This window comes from Pezoporus flaviventris, unplaced genomic scaffold, assembly GCF_033815535.1.
Source record: "Pezoporus flaviventris isolate CSIRO_AGI_PZ_B2104156 unplaced genomic scaffold, CSIRO_AGI_Pfla_v1 ptg000002l, whole genome shotgun sequence".
NCBI lineage: Eukaryota > Metazoa > Chordata > Aves > Psittaciformes > Psittacidae > Pezoporus > Pezoporus flaviventris.
This window is the reverse complement of record NW_026892550.1, coordinates 69,115,079-69,135,277: the sequence shown is the minus strand read 5'-3', so window position 1 is coordinate 69,135,277 and position 20,199 is coordinate 69,115,079. Positions and strand designations below refer to the sequence as shown.

Here is a 20,199-nt window from a genome sequence, read left to right as displayed (position 1 = left end):
TAATGAATATGCTTAGGCATAGCATTCTGGTTCACTGAAATACTGAACAAAGCAAGTACTACTGATGGCTCAGAATTGAAACCACTCATGTTTTATAAGCAAAATCCAAATTTGCAGTCCCCCAGGATAGGGACAAATGACTGTCCCATTGCATCAGATCAGCTCCCTCAAGCACCAGCTTCCCAGAGCCAGCCCTAGCTACAAGCTTAGCGAGTTCGCTGAGGCCTCAGATACACGCTAGCAGAGGGCCAAAGAGCATCTGTATTCCTGTGCTGGTTGGTGCTGCAGTCTGCCAGCGGGGCCAGGTGAAAATGCTCAGCTCTGGAAAAGGAGTGGTGGGAAAATCAAGCACAGAACTGGAACATATGCACCAGCTGTGGTGTGTGGCCACATCTTACTGGGAATGGAAACACCACTGGGTGTGCTGCCTTGGGCTTTTTCTGAGGTTAGTGCACAGGGGAGCCCCTGCTACAGTCACCCTTTGCCTGATGTGGTCACCATCGTGTTGTAGGTATCTTATTATAAGGAAACAGGCAGATTAAGATAGTACTTTTGTTACATCTGATACAGGTGAGCCCTGGTAAAGACCTCAAGAAGAGCTCATGTGCCCAGAAGTTTCTCTGATAAGGTGGATATTGCCTCTATCTGTAAAATGGGTAATTTTAAAGAACTGTAAGTTGACTGTACTATGCCTGGATCTAAAGCTGGGCTTGACTTCCATGCTAACATTTTGTTTTCATGGGCATTCCTGTTTAAAAAAAAGAAAATTATAGACAAATTACTCATATAATGAAATATCCAAAGAAACTCTTAAATTGCTGTCTCACATTTTTCAGAACACCAAATTGTCATTGAATTTCAGGAGTGGGGAACCTTCTAGACCTTTAAACCTCTGAAAATCTCCAGTGACTTTGTGCTTTTAAATATGTTCCCCTTTCTTAACATGCCTAGTTAGTCATTTCTGACAATAATAATACTTATGATCACTTCTTGTACAGTGATCACTGTACTATAATGTATGTTGACTTTGAAAACTTTGGTGTATAATTCTTTTTTTTTCAAAAGTACTGCATAACTATCTGCACAAGTGTGTCTTTTCGCTGTAGCTGGCCATGCACTTCTGATGTGCTGTGTTCAGTGCCACAAATCTCCAGAGTCCAATGTGCTCATAAATTACCAGCCATCAAGTGCTCAGCTGAAGGCAGGTTGTCTGGAGAAAGGTGCACTCCAAGTCTCATTTTAGAGGATGCTTTTTGTGCATCCATTTTGGTTTTGCTTTGCAAAGTTTATTTTGCATTGGAGAGGTAGGTTTCTTTGTTACATCTGGGAAACTGAACAGCAGCAGGGTGTAAGAGTTCAGGAGGTAATAACTCTTGCAAACAATATGTAAATCTTGGGAGTAACAAATCAAGAAGAGCGTATTGAGATCAGAGTTTTCTGACTCTTTACTTTGATGAATAATAGCTTTCTCCTTTCCTCCTGCATGCATGTTTGTACTAATCTGGTGCAAGTATACGTATGCTGACAGCCAGTGTGCTAAATGTGTGAGAAATGACTCAGAATTTGGGGAAATTTAGGATTAAGTTCTTTGATATGGAATAGGCTTCATCTAGCTTTCTGGATTTTTTAATTTTTTCATTGCCAGTGATTTTGAAACATAACTAAAATGCTATGTATGTACTTGACCTGAAATAAAAAAATACAGTTGCAGGTCATCCTACCTATACATCCTAGTGAATGGGGCAGCAGCTGGGGGCACAAGAGATCTGAATTTCATTCCTGGCTGTATCCCAGGTTTACTGAGTCATCAGTGGAAGATCTTTTATCTGGAGTGTGCTTTTGTTTTCCCATTTCATGATTCAAAGAGTAAACCAATATTTAATAGCTGGTCACCTTTATGAGGAAAACAATGGAGTTTGCATGTAGTTTTTAATCTTTAAACGGCAATGAAAGTATCTGTTGTCATATATATATGTCATATATAATGAGCTGTTTTAAAATAGCTAAAGCAATTGAAAGGACATTTACCTGTAAAAGTATCTATATTGTTATATTAAATTTGTGCCAGGTGTGTTTCCTACACATATGTTTATATGGTGGGTTGTTGTCTTTTTGGTTTGTTTTTTTGCAGGCCCTGCTTGACACTCAGAATCTTTTGAGAGCTCAAATTACAAATTTTACTTTCAACCTGGGATTTTCAGGGAAATTTTATCACACAGGTAAGACTGAAATACTAAAATAGCTTTGGGTTTGATGGTATTTTTTGTAATATGAGGAAAACAGAGTTTAAGGGTATGAGTAGAGAGAAGCATTTCCTTCATAATAGGTGTATGTGTATGTATGAGACAAAAAGTAATGGTATATTGGAAAAAAAAAAAAGGGATCTGAGCATGACGTGAGTGGTATGCAATAAGGGGTGGATACTGTCCTCTGTTCAGCTGTAACAGTTAACAACAGATCTGACCAGAGTGTGCCTGATCGTATTTGTGATAAGCATTCATTGTTTCGGATTAATAGTCACTCATCACAATGTTGATTTCTTTGCTCTCAGAGTTGTTGTGGTTGCTCTCAGAGCTTCAACATGTTGTACCTTACTTGCAGCCAGCAATTGCTGTTTTAATGTTTATTGGCTTTGGGGCCTGAGCTAAAGTTTTTGTTTCGCTGTACTTTATGGTAATGATTTGTAATACAATTGATCATGACACTGGCATGCTTTCTCAGTGTGGTGGTCACCTCTATATTTTGGGAAGCATATAATGGGAATTTTTAGCAATTACACATCTTTTTTTTTCCTCCTTGGGAGGTCAGCCTACAAAGGAGACATTCCCTCACACCCTGCCAGGCTATTTACAGCAGCATTTGAGAATTCTAAAGGTTTTGGATATCCTTTGGATGCCTTTGAAGCCTGCCTGATGCTTTTGCTGGGAATAAGCATGTTGTCACAAATACAGCATGTATTTTACTCACGGCCATACCACCTTGAGAACGCTCTGTTTCATCTGATCTCAAAAGTTAAGCAGGGTTGGGCTTGGGTCTTGTCTAAGATTAAAAGACGATATGAGAGGACCACCACGAGATTTTTTTGCCAAGACTGGACAGTCATGAGTGGCAAGGTGTGTGGGATCATATGAGCAAGCACCTGGGCCAGTGGGCCCCTCCAGTGCTTTGGAATTTCTCCTCTGAACAAGTGTGAAATCTAGAAAAATTAGCAGAACAGTCAGACAAGGTGTGCTGTTGTCCTGGCAGTACCAGAGAGGGGCAAATGACCACAATGTGCTGGGGCTTGGCCTGCGCCTACAGAGCCTCTCTGGAAAAGAGAGGGAAGAAGAGGGAGGAGTGAGCAAGCAGCTATGTGGTTCTGAGTTTCCAACTGGGTTTAAACCACTTCAGAGGTATTATCTTTTCTTTTTTTTTCCTTTTTCAGGGACTGAGGAAGAAGATGAAGGTGATGACCTGCTGTTGAGATCTGCGGATGAGTTTTGGTGGTTTCCCCATATGTGGAGTCACATGCAGCCTCACCTCTTCCACAATGAGTCGTCACTGGTGGAGCAGATGATCCTCAACAAAAAATTTGCCTTAGTGAGTTGTGGTTTTGTATTTTATATTGAATTTAGGTATTCAGAAAACATTCCTATTTTGTTAGAAAAATCAATCTTTGTAGAATTTGTTTTAATCTCAGTGAATCGAAAAAAAATTATGATAGAATGCTTTTTGCAGTCTGTTTTGTGCTATGAAAATTCTGTTTCTCTACAGTTTGGATTTCTTAAGTAAAGTTTAGGGGTTTTTTTTTATTACTTTATGGAAAATTTTGAATGGAAGCATTCTTTCAGAATGAAGAATTAATATGGTCACATCTTGGAAAGTCAATATAGACAAAAAATTTATTTTATATTTTTCTGAAATAAGCCATTGTTTAGATTAGAAAATATCCACTTTTATGCAGGAAAAAACACTCCATCAAAACATGTCAAATGACTTTATGGAAATACTGCATGTTAGGGTTAACATGCCATGTTATGACATATGTGCCGTATTTTCAAAGATGCTCTTTTGTGGTGATGCAGGATAAGATCTTACATATTCCTGTTGGATCAACTTTATAAGAACCTGTTTTGAAAAGCATTGCCTTTACTAATAATTTATTCACAGAAAAAAAAAAGTATTAGTGAGAATATAAGAAAATAAAACCATACCTTTAGGTCTGAGGATGCTAAAGAAACAGACTTACCTTTAGGTCTGAGGATGCTAGAGAAACAGTCTTACCTTTTCTTTCATGCATTAAAACCAAACCAGACTGCCATACACAATACTACGTATTATTTGCCTGAGGAAATTGTCATATGTAAAGAAATTAAGAAGTGTTGTATCAGAATATCTCAGCAAACATAACTTGTTTGCTGAAATATGTCTACTATTCCATCACGCTAATTTGGCTTTTCACTTTTCAAAATGCACTGGTTGCTCTTCACATGGCAGGTCATGACTTTGTTCCTTGAAAGAGCAAGGGGATTTGAAATACCGGAACAAAATAAAGTGTGCTTATGGCCACATGTCAGTGGATGTAGGGTGAAGCATAGACATAGAAAATCAAGCACTTAAAATTTGTATTTGAAACTTTGCTTTAAGTAAGGTGTATGTTTTCTTTCAACTGAAGAGTACTATAAACTGTAGTTGTACTGAGAGCAGGCCACCTCAATTTTAATGTTATCTTTAAAGAAAGTATTGCAGTAGAAGTTACAAAAATTTAAGATTTAACAATTCTGTGTCCAAAATTCCCTTTTGTCTATGATTCTGTGTACTGTTGCAAGCTCCACTGGAAATTCAGTTATTTCTTGTAGTTCTAGTGTGACCTAAGACATCTTCTGGGATTAGTCTACACCATGTAAGCATTAAAGTATATTATTAGGATAATTCATATTCAGCCCTATTTTAGGTAATGTCAGAATTTTTTTTTCTTCTCCACTCTCAATGTTCTTAATACTTACATTAAATGCTTTTCATGCCTGAAGCTATATATAGACATATAGACATGAAGCTATTCATTATGTTTCATTTACTTAAAGCATTTAAATTAATAACAAAGATAAGTATCATGCTTTTTTGAAAGAGGCTGAAATTGTGTATGCCTCATGTATTATCAGACTGAATGTGTATGAAATGCTTAACTTGGGAATAACAGTCACTAAAGAATAACAGAGACAATAATACATTCAAGATGATAGGCTCATAATTAGAATGGAAGATTACAATATGCAGTAATAAATATGTAATTAAAAAATGTGAGGGAAAACCCCTTAAAAAACAGATTTTTTTTCTCGCTACATGAAGAAGATTAAATGGGACATTAGAAAACACAATTCCTTACATGTTCTGTAAAGATTTTTCTTTCTAATGTTTATGCATGCTTAAGTGAAGTAGAAAAGATAAAAGAAAGAATTGAGACAACCTGTGGTGGAATAAAGTGGTGTAAAGCTGTGTAACTGATGGCATATCCATTCTTTATCTCCATATGCAGTAAAACCAATAGGCCAGATCTTACTCCTTCCTACTTTGACAGATTACACATAGTGTGCCCCAGCTGTAGACCAGCAGATGATGTGCTCCCTGGGTGCAGCAGGGTCACTGATGGGTGTTGAGATACAAAAAAGTTAGAGTTCTCAACTGTGATTAAACCATATCTGTCTGTTGGACACACCATTACACTAGGTTCCAAGTAGCCCTTTAATGAGGAAAAAGTAGCCTTCTTCCCTTGCAGGTTTCACATCTTTAAAGTCTGACTTCCCATGTTACTCCAGAGCAGAAGCAAATGCTGCTTTGTGAGTTTGTTTTATTTTGAGCTGTCAGTAAAGTTGTCATATTTAAATTACAACAGGTATGTCTGATATCGTATCCTGACTATTTAAGCTTTTAAGTCCTGTGCATTAGGTTTCCTGCAGTAGTCCTTCTCCAGAAAAGGTGAAGAAAGGTGATTTTACTAAAGGTCATGCACCCGTTCTTCTTTGAGCTAAGACTTAGAGTTTTTCATATTCCTTAATAACTAGTTTATGCAAAGGAATAGACCTGAGTATCAACCAACTCTTACCTTTGTGCGCAAAGAAAGTATGAGGGAAGAGGGAACAGAGAAAGTATGATTAGAAAATACAGTGAAGATGACCATACAAATACAATCCATATAAAAAACTCTTACACAGAATTCAGAGATCGTGCAAAGGCAGGTTTCCTAAATCATTGCAATGCAACATCTGCATTGCAACATCTGCATTGCAACATCTGCATTGCAACATCTGCATTGCAATGCAACAGACTGCGAACTAGCTGAAGGAGAGAAGCCAGAGAGTTTTAGTCTATGGGGCTGAGTCTAGTTGGAGGCCTGTGACTAGTGGAGTGCCTCAAGGGTCAGTACTGGGACCGGTATTATTTAATATATTCATCAACGATTTAGATGAGGAAATTGAGTGTACTATCAGCAAGTTTGCTGATGACACTAAGCTGGGAGGAGTGGCTGACACGCTGGAAGGCTGTGCTGCCATCCAACGAGACCTGGACAGGCTGGAGAGTTGGGCAGGGAATAACTTGATGAAATATAACAAGGGAAAGTGTAGAGTCCTGCATCTGGGCAGGAACAACCCCAGGTTCCAGTATAGGTTGGGGAACGACCTGTTAGAGAGCAGTGTAGGGGAGAGGGACCTGGGGGTCCTAGTGGATGACAGGATGACCATGAGCCAACACTGTGCCCTTGTGGCTAAGAAGGCCAATGGCATCCTGGGGTGTATTAGAAGGGGGGTGGTTAGTAGGTCGAGAGAGGTCCTCCTGCCCCTCTACTGTGCCCTGGTGAGACCCCATCTGGAATATTGTGTCCAGTTCTGGGCCCCTCAGTTCAAGAAGGACAGGGAGCTGCTGGAGAGAGTCTAGCGCAGGGCAACAAAGATGATTAAGGGAGTGGAGCATCTCCCTTATGAGGAAAGACTGAGGGAGCTGGGTCTCTGTAGTTTGGAGAAGAGGAGACTGAGGGGTGACCTTATTAGTGTCTATAAATATATAAAGGGGGAGTGTCACGAGGATGGAGCCAGGCTCTACTCAGTGGCAAACAATGATAGGACAAGGGGTAATGGGTACAAACTGGAACACAAGAGGTTCCACTTAAACTTGAGAAGAAACTTCTTCTCAGTGAGGGTGACGGAACACTGGAACAGGCTGCCCAGGGAGGTTGTGGAGTCTCCTTCCCTGGAGACATTCAAAACCTGCCTGGACACATTCCTGTGTAACATTATCTAGGTGTTCCTGCTCCGGCAGGGGGATTGGACTAGATGATCCTTCGAGGTCCCTTCCAATCTCTAGCATACTGTGATACTGTGATCTTACGGACAGTGTATTCTGCAAATCAGACTATCAAAGAAATATCTGCTATATACTGTTATTTTGAAAAGCAACCTGAAAGAAAGGAGACAAGGTGTTGAAATTCATTAGAGTATATTGGAAACCAGAAACTGGAAAGAAAATATACGGAATGTCAAGAAAATGTAATAGTAGCAAGGTCTGTATGTAAACAAGATGGGTGCAGGAGTGTGAAAGATTGTGTACTACAAAAGGGGTTGCCTGCCTACAGCATCTGCCTGTTATCCTCAGAATTTTACAAGTGGTTATATTTTCTCCTTTTTTAAAATGGCACTAACATGGGTAAGCTGGTTTGAATATGGTTTTATGTTTTGAGTGGACTAGAGAGGAAATGCAGTGACTTTCTATGAAATTAAGCTAACAATGCAAGTAATTGTGTAATGGAAATCACACTTTTGTAAGTGTAACTGCCAGATGCCACCTGTTGTGTTGATTATGTGCCAGTAATTTTCTCTCTGAATTCTTTTTAGTTTGTGAGTAAATTCCTTGCAAGAACTTGAAGGAGTGCTGCTTTCTGTTTAATATAGATTGAGGAAATCAGCATAAACTACATCTATATCACTTTTCCTTACATACTCAAAAATATTTGTTAAAAAGGCTTTTGTATTCAAATCCTGTGTTTCATCTTACCATGCTGCCTTCCATCTCCCTTATATACCAGCATATTTTGATATCGCCATTATTTGCATTTCAGACCTTGATCTCTCACAAACAAAGGATTCAAGGAATGCTATAACATGAAGTTCCTTAAATTTTTTAAATCAGTGATTGTTCTGCTGTGTTTTAGGAACATGGTATTCCAACTGATTTGGGCTATGCAGTGGCTCCACACCATTCTGGAGTCTACCCAGTACATGTTCAACTCTATGATGCCTGGAAAAAGGTCTGGAATATCAGAGTTACCAGCACAGAAGAATACCCACACCTAAAGCCTGCACGATATAGGCGAGGCTTCATCCACAAAAATATCATGGTGAGTTGTATTTATGATGTTCATATTACCACCACTCTACCATTTTATGAAGAACTTGTTTCTAAGTGGACAAGCATGGTATCCTGAAAGTTCATGTCATAAGAGGCACATATTGCTATGCATAAGTGGCAAGATACATTTCACAGTATCTTGTTGATTAAAATCAGTCTGTTGTTGATGATGTTACTGCTGATGAGGTGGCCTCCAGGCATCCCACTGTTAACAGTAAACAGGCTGCTAACTGTTCTGATCTTACTGTTAATACATGTTCAGACATCTCGAGGAAATAGTCAACTTTCCATCTTTTAACAAATACTATGGGTTGGATTTCTAGCAGGTTTTAAATTTGCATAGTACCATTAACTGCAAAAGAGTTTCGTAAGTTTGTGCTATCTAAGAACCTTGATTTTGGTGCAGAAGTACTTTTTTCTTGCATTGAACATTATACAGTTGTCCTTGTTTTGCTTCCTGCCGTGCAGAAATATGAACTGTGCTTTGCAGTGTGGCTTAACCTCACAGCTATCCTTTGGGCCCAGGCATTCAGTCTGGATGCAGGGCAAACACTGAGAAGGCTGAAGGAAAGCCGGCAGACATGCACCACACCCCCCTCCAGGCTATGAAGCTGCCTTGCTGAGGTAGCCACAAGTCAAGTCACACAATTCTTCTGTATTTGTACCGACCGTTGTTCATTGACAGAAACATTTGCCAAAAGGGGTTGTGCACAACTCTGGAAGGTGTTATGCCAATACCATCTGGTCACCAGGGCATAGGCTATTTCTGATTCACATATTGTCATTTTTGTCTGAGAAGTGTTTCAAAACAACTTTCCAAAATACTGGATGGTATGTTCTTGAGTGACTTTCTTTTGGAGTCAGAGGGGAAAGGGATGAATGGGAAAGATCCTAGTGTGTATACTGTGTTACACCTCTGCCTGCACCAAGCAGTTTTGGAGGGTCAAGTATCTTAGTGCAAGACTGCCACTTGGCTTATAACGGAATTGTGGTCTTATCCTCCCTCAAGTTACCAGGGATACCTCTTTTCTAAGCAAGCAGTTTTGGAGGGTCAAGTATCTTAGTGCAAGACTGCCACTTGGCTTATAACAGAATTGTGGTCTTGTCCTCAAGTTACCAGGGATACCTCTTTTCTAAGCAAAACAATAATATTCAATTTTTGGATGAAGCAAACTAACATGACCTCCAGACAGCCAGGAAAAAAATTGACACATACAGATTTGAGCTACAGCAATAGCTGCACGTAAAACAGTGGGTTTGTGGATATGCTCAGAGTTGTGAAGCATTTGAAGACAACTGATGGACTCGGAATGCCCCAAAATATCTTTTATAAGTTTTTTGTAAAAACATGTAATTTGAAGACTCATAATGAGATTTAACACAAGGAAACCAGGACAAAAAATCAATTTCTAAGCACAGCCATATATAAAACTACCTGGTTTGGGAATCTGAAGCTTCCAGTTCTCCAGGGCAAATGCATTAATACTTTACATCTTCAGGCTTATAGTGATGAATATATTCAGTATAAATTCAGTAAAACTGTTGTGTAAGATTTCCCAGAGCATTTCACATTCAGTACAGCTTCATTCTCCGTCTCTGTGAAGAATTGTTCTCATACTTCATCAGCGAAATCCAAGGGTTTTAAAGTATTTACAAGTTTATAGCAAATGTACAAATTCCATCCATTTTGTAACAATGCAGAATTCATTATCTATGGTCACAGTATACTGTACATCACAAAAATGTTGAGAAATTAAACTACAAGAAATAAAAGAATATCTACAAAACCACAGTCTATGTCAAGTAAGGGATTTTTATACTTTAAAAAATTAAGCTATAATGTAATGAATGTCTTAAATTGGACTAGAATATTTGAGACCAATCCCAGTTTGATAATTATACGTGAACAGCAATACTTAGCTGTTGATTTTCTATGAAAAATAGACATAATTGAAGTAGTCTTCAGCAAATTATTATCTGAAGTTGATAGAATATATTTTTTAATTCTGCTGGAAAACCTACGTGCATTTATCAGCTCTTTCTATTGAAAAGACTTGTTCTTTGCATACTTTAAAAAATATTTTCCTTTATGTTACTTTATATTGCAGCTGGCCTTACAAAACTTAGCACAGCTGAATGAGAAGCACATTTATTATGTGAGCATTACCTGCAAAATTCATCATGTGTCACTGTAGAATTATTATTGGTGGTGATGCCAAAGCCAAAAAAAAAAACAAATAAACAAAAAAAACCAACAAACCAAAAAAAAAAGCCCACCAAACCCCAACAACAAAACACCAATACAATATGGACTGATAATAGTTCGTAATAGTTCAGATTATGTTTCAGATTATTTTAAGATTTTGGAAATCTTTGATAACCAGACTTCAAATACTTGGTTTTAGAATGAGGTGTTACAGACAAAATAGCTTTAGGAGGTTGCTGAATTGCAACTTACTAATTGATCTCCAGTTTCAAACAAAACGTGATGAATTTTTGGACATTATGATTTCACTGATAATAAAATGTTATTTCTTTCAGTAGGTGCTATTTATTGTTCTGCCAGTGTATTCAACTAGATCATGATCAACTTCTGGCAAAGCTGTGATGACAAATCTACCCAACAGTTATCACAAAGGAACAATTTCAGTCATATGTTACTTATATGGCATTTATAATCATATTAAAAGTATAAATATTTTTGTTTTATGACTTCACCTTGACTCCCCACCCCTCCATCTTCACCCTCCCCCCCACCCCATAAATTCAGGTGCTTCCTAGGCAAACCTGTGGCTTATTCACCCACACAATTTTCTATAAAGAGTATCCTGGAGGCCCAAAGGAACTAGACAAAAGTATTCAAGGAGGAGAGTTGTTCTTCACAGTGGTTCTCAATCCAGTAAGTACAGTGTAATTTTTTAAATGTTTTTTAAAAAATAATGAAAGGAGAAATTACAGAATGCGTCAAGGCTAATCTGCTGGGTCTCCCAAATAGTAATGATTTGTTGCAGTGAGGTCTTCTGCTTTATCAGTTAATTAACTTCAGGTCTAATTTTATATGTATTCTGTCAGTTATACAAGGATGATTTCTACTTTTCTTGACTTTTTTGTCAGTAATGGAGTAGTAGCAGCAGCCATTCGTGTTGCTCTCTACTTTTGAATAAAATAAGAACCCTGAGATAAGAATTCAGGTGTTAAGGACTGACGTTACTATGAGATGAGCACCTCAGGTGAAGTTCGTTCTCTTTTTCTGCCAAATTTATATTCAGAAATGTTGGGAACACTCATTTGAGAAAGTTGCAAGCAAGGAGTGCATGTGGTTAATTGTTTTGAGAATTTCAAGTGCTGATTCAGAATAGTTTCAAAAAAAAGGATGCAAATAAATGGACCACATGGTTAATATATCTAATTAACCTTTCATTTGTCTTTAATAGAAGAATAAACAACAAACGAGGCTATGAAACTATAGAATTACTGATAGAAGAGAACTGTATAGTACTCCAAAATGGCACGGGATTAGGTCCATGGCATCAAAACTGTCCTTTAAGACAGGCTTTTAGGGGATGTTTTCATCTGAAGTCCAAATGAAACATATAAATAAATTTACCCATTTTATACAAATGTAATCACTAGGATTCCATATCACTAGGAATACCAAAGGCAACAAAAAATATTTCCACTGAAATCCTTTGGAATAATATCTTAAATATTTTTGTGCCCTTTTTTAATCTTTCATAATTTAGTGGAAATGCAAAGGAGAAAAAGCTTCTGTCAGCTACTTCAGCATTTTATGTACAGTTCTATTTTTCCAGCATCAGCTTCTTTCAGACTATAGTTTTGGTTCTTTGAGAGCAGTTACTGTGGTTTGTTTGCCTTTTTCATGTTCACATAGCAAAATTAGGAAATAAAACTTCCCTTCCTCAACAAACGTTGTCTGCCTTCTAGAGGATGTCAGTAGTCCCAGTCCGAACTTCAGTGATAGATACCAATTCAGGCACAAAATGTTAACAGAGGGGAGACCTGGAAAATTCCTTGAATGGAGGGTATTGGTACCATAATAGTTTTGGCAATATATGGATTTTAACTAACAGCTTAACAAATGGCACTTTAGAGGAAGACATAGGGTAACATTTTGAGTCAATTCCAACTGTATTCCGTATTGAAACACAGCCACAACTTAGCCAAAAAGTATTTTACCATTTTGCACAGTAGCGAGAAAGCAAAATTTAATATGGTTGGTCAAGGCATAAGCCTTTCAAATTGAAAGAATTGGGTGGGGGAGGGAAGACAAGATAAGCAGTGAAACAGTCATAGTTGTTGGTTAATAAGTTTGATCATGCCTGCCTAACACTTCTGAATGTGAGTGCAGTAATGTATTTTTATATATTACAATCAGGTCTTTGATTTGTGCATTGCAGTGTAGATGGTATGATCACCTAATTCTGAGAACTGTGATATCCCAAAAACACTGCAGGCTAAAAGAATAGATGTTAAATGCACTGTTTTCTAAAAACAACTGTAAATGAATATGAGGCAAATATTTCCCAAGACAAATTGTTGTAATCCTTTTAAGGAATGCCTTTGAAAAGATGATGTATCTGGTTTTAATATCTGCTTATAAACAGGTTCTAATGTTCTAAGCATCAGCCTGGCACGTAACCAATTTCAAGATTGGGGTTTACATCTTTGTGGGGATTTTTTTAAGCGTTACATACGTATTTATACTATTATGTGAAAGTCAGAATTGGGCAAAGATTTATGCATTAAAATGAAAACTGAAGTAGCTTTAGGAATTTATCTAATTATGAAGTAGCATTTTTGGACTTGATAAGCTTTTCTGTCTTTTCATTAAAATAGCTGGGATATCTTAATGTGAAACACACAACTTTTCAGAGGATACAAAAATTTTGTTATGAGGCAATTCCTAAACATTATTTTTCATTGATGCAAAGCTAAGAAGAAGAAACATTACCTGGGAATGATTACAATGTCAGCTAAGTAATATTCTCAACTATAACTTCATAGATATTTAGTTTCCCAAAATGGATAATACATAGGTATATCAATGTCCCTTATTCTTTAAGACGTTGACACACTGTGGAAGGAATAGAGTTGAAAATAATGCAGAGAGTTGTATAATAAAGTTGTGGAAACCCATGATACAATTTCATCTAGAATGCTCCATAAACTCAATCTTACATGCAAAACTGAAAGCATTTGACTGAACAGGACTATGAAGGACTCGGAAAGACTCCAATCTGAAGAGAAATCAAAATGATCAAGATTGAGTATATTTGAAATGAGACAAAAAATAGAAACAGCTTTGAAATTTCATGGAAGAACCTACAGTAAATTTTGGTTAGCTGTCTCGAAACAGAAAACCAGAGGATAGCCAGTTAAATGAGGATGAGCATTTTAATGAGAATTATGTCAAGATCTTCTTTCAAGGTAATGTTTTTGACACCAAGAACTTATGAAAATTTGAAATACAGTATTGAATTTGGTTGGATTTTCTAGCCTGTGGTAGTTGATAAGACAGGGATTCCATATAGACTTACGCTTTATTTAACCTTGAAAGCAGGGAAGACTTTCAGAGGGCTTTTTTTCACACCTCTCCCAGCAGTAGAGTATCCTGTACTATTTTCTTACATATCTCTGATGCCATCTGCTTCTGTATGCAGCATGCTGCACTAGATAAACAAGCTAAACACAGGACAGGTCTACTAGTTTTATTTTGTTTTAATGTGGAAAACTTGCTATTTTTCTAAGTGTAAAGTTTCAGTAATAAAATTAGTGAAGTAGATCAACAATATGAAATCTCATCTGCTTTCTACCAGTTCTTTAGATTTTATTCCTAAAGTTTATTCCAGTTTGTTAATCTGTGTGATTTAGTTTTCAAATGATGATATTGAAGGTATATTTTGATTCTAAAATCCAGGTAACCTAGTATACCAAATTTTTCTTCATATAAGTATGTAATTTGAAAGATGTGGTCTAAAACAATGTTGTATGTTGCTTCTTTTCCAGTCGCATCAGTTAAGGTGTCTCAGTTTAACTTTGTAGAAAGCACATATAACCCAGTCCTAAAATATGCTTTGAACTATTGAAGATACAGATCAGGAGCTTTGCTGTCTTACAAGGTCAATGTATAAAGGAAAGCAACAGTTCATGAAAACATTCTATACTTTTTCTGCCCCCAAGCAAAACAAACAGAACAGAATATAGTAATTGCATTTCGCACACTTCTTTACAAAGTACTATGTGTCTACAAATCTAAAGAAAAGGGAAAATGCCCTGTGAAGAGGAGCTTGGTGAAAGCCTTCAAATGGTGATAGGCCAACAATGAAACTAATGTGTAGCCAGCTGTGTGTTCTCCATATGATTACAGCCATACTGATCGAGAGGGAAGACTGTTAATGTTTTAGGCCCTGTCTCTGATTGATCTTAAAATAATTGTAATCTTTGTATGCATTTAGTCCTAAGTAGTATTTTCCTCTAATTTTTACCTCTCCCAAGTTACAGTGAGTAGAGCAGCTATTAAGCTAATTGATTTGGAGCAAGGGGGGGTGCAATTATCTCCTTTAGCACTAAAAAATTAGAGGATTTATGTGAGCATCAGCAGGACTTAACTGTATGTTTATGTGACCCTGAACAAGATGAATAGTCAGTGCTAGTTCAAATCAGCAGGCTTGGTGCACCTCATGGGTGGGTGAGTGAGAAAGGCAACAGTTGCATAGAATCATAGAATGGTGAGGGTTGGAAAGGACTTGAAGATCATCAGGTTCCACACCCCCTGCCATGGGCAGGGGCACCTTTCAGGAGACCGTGTTGCCCAAGGCTCTGTCCAGCCTGGCCTTGCACACTGCCAGGGATGGAGCAACCTGTTCCCAGTACCTTACTACCCTCACAGTAAAGATCTTCTTCCATATATCTAACCTGAACTTCCCCTGTTTAAGTTTAAACCCATTACCCCTTGTCCTATTGCTACAGTCCCTGATGAAGAGTCCCTCTCTGGCATCCCTGTAGGCCCCCTTCAGATACTGGAAGGCTGCTATGAAGTCTCCATGCAGCTTCTCTTCTCCAGGCTGAACAGCCCCAACTTTCTTAGCTTGTCTTCATATGGGAGGTGCTCCAGCCCCCTGTCATCTCATTCTTGTCCACTTGTGCCCATTTTGGGAACTCTTGAGAATTCCAGCAATAGTTTAGGGAGTTACTGTGAGTTGGGGCAGGGGAGGAATTCTGTTTTGCCTACCATTTTTGTTGACTGCAAAATACAAGTATTCCTTGCCTTCCTAGCAGTCCTACAAAAATCACTCAAGAGTCTGCTATTTTGTGGGTGGAATTGACAAAATACAAAAAAATCCTAAATAAGCAGGCAGCAGGGAAAGGCTGTGGAACAGACAGGATTACCTGTCTCATTATAGGTGATCCTTGTAACAGTGTACAATAAATGCATTGGAACTCTGGGCAGTAAGAAAACTTTACCTTTCTAGGATACCATGATTATTCTTCTCCCCTGGAAAGTCTTGTACAAGTGATTTACAGCTGTTAGTGAAGCAAGTCTCTTGGACAGTACTGCCAAAATGGGTAATGCATAATTTACAGAGAAAGGCAAAAAAGTTTTTGCAGCAGCTGCAAATAAACTCAGGTTTCCTGTCAGATTAATAATTCAGAACTGCACTGAATAGGCAATTTTGTTTCTTCTTCTACGTCTTCCCTGGCTATATATATAGTGAAATTATAAACACTGCTATGTAAATCAAATTCATCTAGTTGGCTTGCTGTCTTTGGGCAAGTGGGCAGATCCATGCCAGCTGTGAAGCCAGCAGGACAGCCTGGCAAGTTGCAAGGTGGGGTTGCAAGCTGGAATCACACTGGTGGAATTGAACACAGTTTTTCTGGAAACCTAAAGGTCTAAAAGGAATATCTTTCAACTATAGATAGACTTCCAACTGTAGATAGAGCACAGACTGCAATCTGATTCATTATTCTATCACTTTGTTAGTGTAATGGAGCAAAACCAGCTGTTACCGAGTCTCTGTATACCTGAAACAAAACTGTTCAGAGTAACACAGAGACAGTATCAGAACTGCAGAGTGTACACAATGCCAAATTAACTGGAATATAGGCATTCTGAGAGTTAGATGTACTTTTGTGGCCTGTAAACATTTGTTCAGTAGCTACAATATCAGCAATATACTAAATTGATAATGCATCTGGTTCTAGTGCCTAGCAGAGATCATCCTAATTATTTGTCAGTCATAATTTAACTTCATTTTAAAGTGTTGTGCTTAACTTTGTTGAGTTGGGAGGCCTCAGTATTGCTTTTTTAATGTTGTTGCACAGATTGGAGGGTGACACAGTGCTCATGACAAAAGTACCTTGGTGACTGGTTTAATAACATAAATTTATTTGATTTCAGTTGCCTGCAGCAGATTCATATGTAGTTAAAAAAAGAAAGATGTGCCCAGTACACAAGAAGTGTTTATTACCATTTTTTCTTATACCAACTTTTATAGTTCCAGATTTAAAATGCCAAAATAATACTAAATCTGTTTAACAGCATCAGTGTTATTTCAAGTCTCAGTCTTCCCTTGCCTTTCCTGATGCCTGCCAAAGAAAGTAGAGCTGCCTTGTGAAAAGGGAGTCCTCTCTGCTCTCAGGTCACAGTCTGAACCCAACAGCTTAATTCAGTGGTTTCCAAAGTGGGAGAATAATACATGTTGGAGCTTCAGTGTTACAAGTATATAACTTATAAATAAATATACATACCTTGGGCATGCATGCTCAGATAATTTTTACAGATAAGTGTATGCCCTCCAAAAAGTTTGGAGACCAGTGGCTTAGTGGACTACTGTTCTATGGGCTTGTCACTGTTCTAGAGGTTTTTGTGCTTAATTTGTTTCACTCTTCTGTAGACATCACCGCTTCTTTCTGGCATTATTACTGTAACTGAAACCAAATCAGAAGTCTTCCTGATGCAGTATGCCATTCAGGAGGTATAAACAGAAAAAGAACATGAAGAATAATAATAGTGGGGTATAAGTGCAGTCTGTTCATCTGCAAAATGTTTGTGTAAAATGGAATTTAAACATGGAGCAAGGTACATTTTGCTTATCAGGACATATGGAAGGGAGTGGGAATACTTGCAGGTTGCCCAGCACAAAGATATCCACTCTGTTATTTTCCATCAGAGCAGTTAGTCTTGCTTACCATAAATCACTCCTGTTCCAACATAGGGAAACTTTATAATTTGACCTTCTAGACCATCACAGGGAACTTGGTAAGAAGAAGGGCGGGGTTGGGGGGGAGTATTTACCACTATCCTTGAATGGTTTCTCTCGTCCCTGTCTTTCCAAAAAATAGAGACCACTTGACTTGAGGGGGAAGAAACCAGAAACACAAACCTTGCACAAACCTGGTAAGAGGGGCTTCTCACACTTGGGAATTAAGGGTAATGTCATTACTTTGGGAGGCAGGCTGTTTTTGTCAGGAAACCAACAACAAGTTATCAAGACTGTAGGTGCTTAGTAGCATCCTTACTGTATAATTTAATATGTGCAGCATCGTAGTAGTTTTGATTTTGTAGTGGTCAGTATGTTTTAAGATATACAGCCTGTAAAAATAACATCCCTCACCAGAAGCTGGGCAACTTGTTGCATTTTTTTCTTTTTGTTTAAGTTGTTTGTCAATCATCTGTTGTTTTCTCTGTTCCTGATATGTAAGTTAGATCATGCTGGTTCATCTTTTCTTGATACACATGATTGAATAGCAGTGACTCAGTCTCGGTCTCAACTTTAATTTCTTGACCTAGAAGCTATTACCTCTAATTGGGAAAGGTTGTTGTAGTAAGGAGATATGCAGCATAGAATGAGCATTCAGAAAGGTAAAGGCTGTTTCTCCTGAGTGCTTGTACTCATTTCTCTACGCCTCTGCAGTACTAGTCAGAATTGCAAAATAAAAAAAAAAAAATCAGGGCTTGGGAAAGAGGGCAAACAGAAATAGCCTCTACCCTTTCATTCTGGGGAAGGAAATGCTGAGGGGGAGCTGAAAGGAGTAGGTTATACAGCTGTCTGTAAAACTCCATGAGAAGGCAGAGTACAGGAAAGCACTTTTGCTCTTCTGATCTGAAAATGTGTGGGAGCAAGAAAGGAGCTGCTGCCCAGAGGCCAGATTTAGTCCCAAAATATCATTTTAAAAGTTGCATGCATTCTTTTCAGTCCCCTCATGAAAGATACTAAATCCTGTGGAGAATGTGCATTGAAGTGCAACCAAGATGATAGTTTGTTTATGAGGAACCACTAAAAAGGGTGATCCTTTTCTCACTGAGATAAAGAAAATGCTGAGATGCCCTGAAGGAAATTATTTCAGAAGAGGGCTGGAAATAATGAAGTCAAATAAGCTCTTTTTAACTGAAAGGGAGGCTAAAATGCTTGTTAGAGTAAATATAAATCCATTCACAGCTGCTTCCCTTTTGAAGAAGGAATGAAGAAATATACGAAGCTCTATTTGTATTTTACAGCATTTCCCAGAAGTGCAAGGTTATTGAACAAATAGTGTTATTTACTAGATCTGGTCTTCTGAGATGCCCACAGAGCATTATTTTTATATCTCTTCAAGAGTGGTTTTAAGAGAATATTTAATAGGAGAGCATGCTAACTGTTAGTTGACACAGAAAGAGTAATCACGTTCATTATTTAGAGCTTGTTTGAAAGAAACAGAATGTGATATCATTGAGCAAAAGTATCATAACTCAGTACAGAAGACAAAAAGTAGTAATTATGTTTTGTCTTGATATGAAACTGCACACCTGCAAATGGAGGGGTAATGATATGCATTTCCATCCTTCTGCAAGCTTGGTGGGAAAGCAGGGAAGTGGGTAGCAACACACCATCCCTTGCAGCTGGGTCAGCGCCAAGGTGAAGTCCCTCAAAATGGCACTTGGATATCATTTTCTTTTCATAGCCAGGGAAACCAGAGGATCAGCTTGCACATCTCTCCCAGTGCCATGGCTGCATAGCTGTTGTCAACAAACTCGCAGAAATGCTCCTAGAATATGAGTGGCTGGCACGTTGGCCTCTTGTACTGTAAGCCACTTCTCACAGGGATCCCTGGTGTGCAGAGTGGTTCGTGATCCTTCTCAGACTAATGGGAATGAGACCATTGCAGGATCATGCTCCTGTTAGTTACACAGGCTGCTAGTTCAGCCTGTAAAGACCATTTGCAGCTGGAGACAAAACTTAGTTCTTCTCAGGTAAGCTCAGGTGAATTGGGCCCTGGATCAGCAATATTTCATTGTTCTGTAAATCACAGGATTGTAGTTGACTAATTTTACACAGGTGCTGATAGTGATTTTACTAGGAGTTTGTGCAGTATCAACAGGGGAGGAAACCTTTTGTTCAGATTTTTCTGGAAGATAGTTTCAGCTGATCTGTAATATTTTTGATGCCATATAGTTACACTAAGTATGGACTTCTTTACAAGATTTACCAGCATTTGGTAAATAATTAACAATTTTATGTTAAAAAAACAACCAAAGAAACCAACAACTTTAAAATGGGAACTAAGGTTTATGATATATTTTCCCCCTTCGTTGACACAGTTTCATATGCTGGAAATTATTCATGATACTATATCTAATCAATTTTTCAGTCTCCACTCTGACATTCTTAAAATTATGGTCATATTTTTCTCAGCGAAAAAATACTGCATATGTTCCCCGCACTAGAAATCTTTCCAAGTTCTCTTGCTTTTTCTCCCATGGCAGTGCTGTAAATGTTGGTAGTTAAAGAGTTGCCAGGATGTGAACTGACATTATAA

The 20,199-nt window shown here is 38.1% G+C and overlaps 1 protein-coding gene across 5 annotated transcripts in view; it reads left to right on the top strand.

Moving 5' to 3' along the window:
• Nucleotides 1-20,199, top strand: part of LOC133263304 (bifunctional heparan sulfate N-deacetylase/N-sulfotransferase 3) — a 62,626-nt gene that overhangs the window by 23,309 nt on the left and 19,118 nt on the right. For 4 of the 5 annotated variants that reach the window (XM_061443045.1, XM_061443027.1, XM_061443060.1 and 1 more), the window contains 4 exons: nt 2,132-2,219; nt 3,425-3,579; nt 8,183-8,368; nt 11,150-11,278. In XM_061443045.1, the coding sequence (XP_061299029.1) occupies nt 2,132-2,219; nt 3,425-3,579; nt 8,183-8,368; nt 11,150-11,278 (558 nt within the window). The remainder of the gene's footprint in view (nt 1-2,131; nt 2,220-3,424; nt 3,580-8,182; nt 8,369-11,149; nt 11,279-20,199) is intronic. The other variant, XM_061443037.1, reaches the window with a different exon arrangement.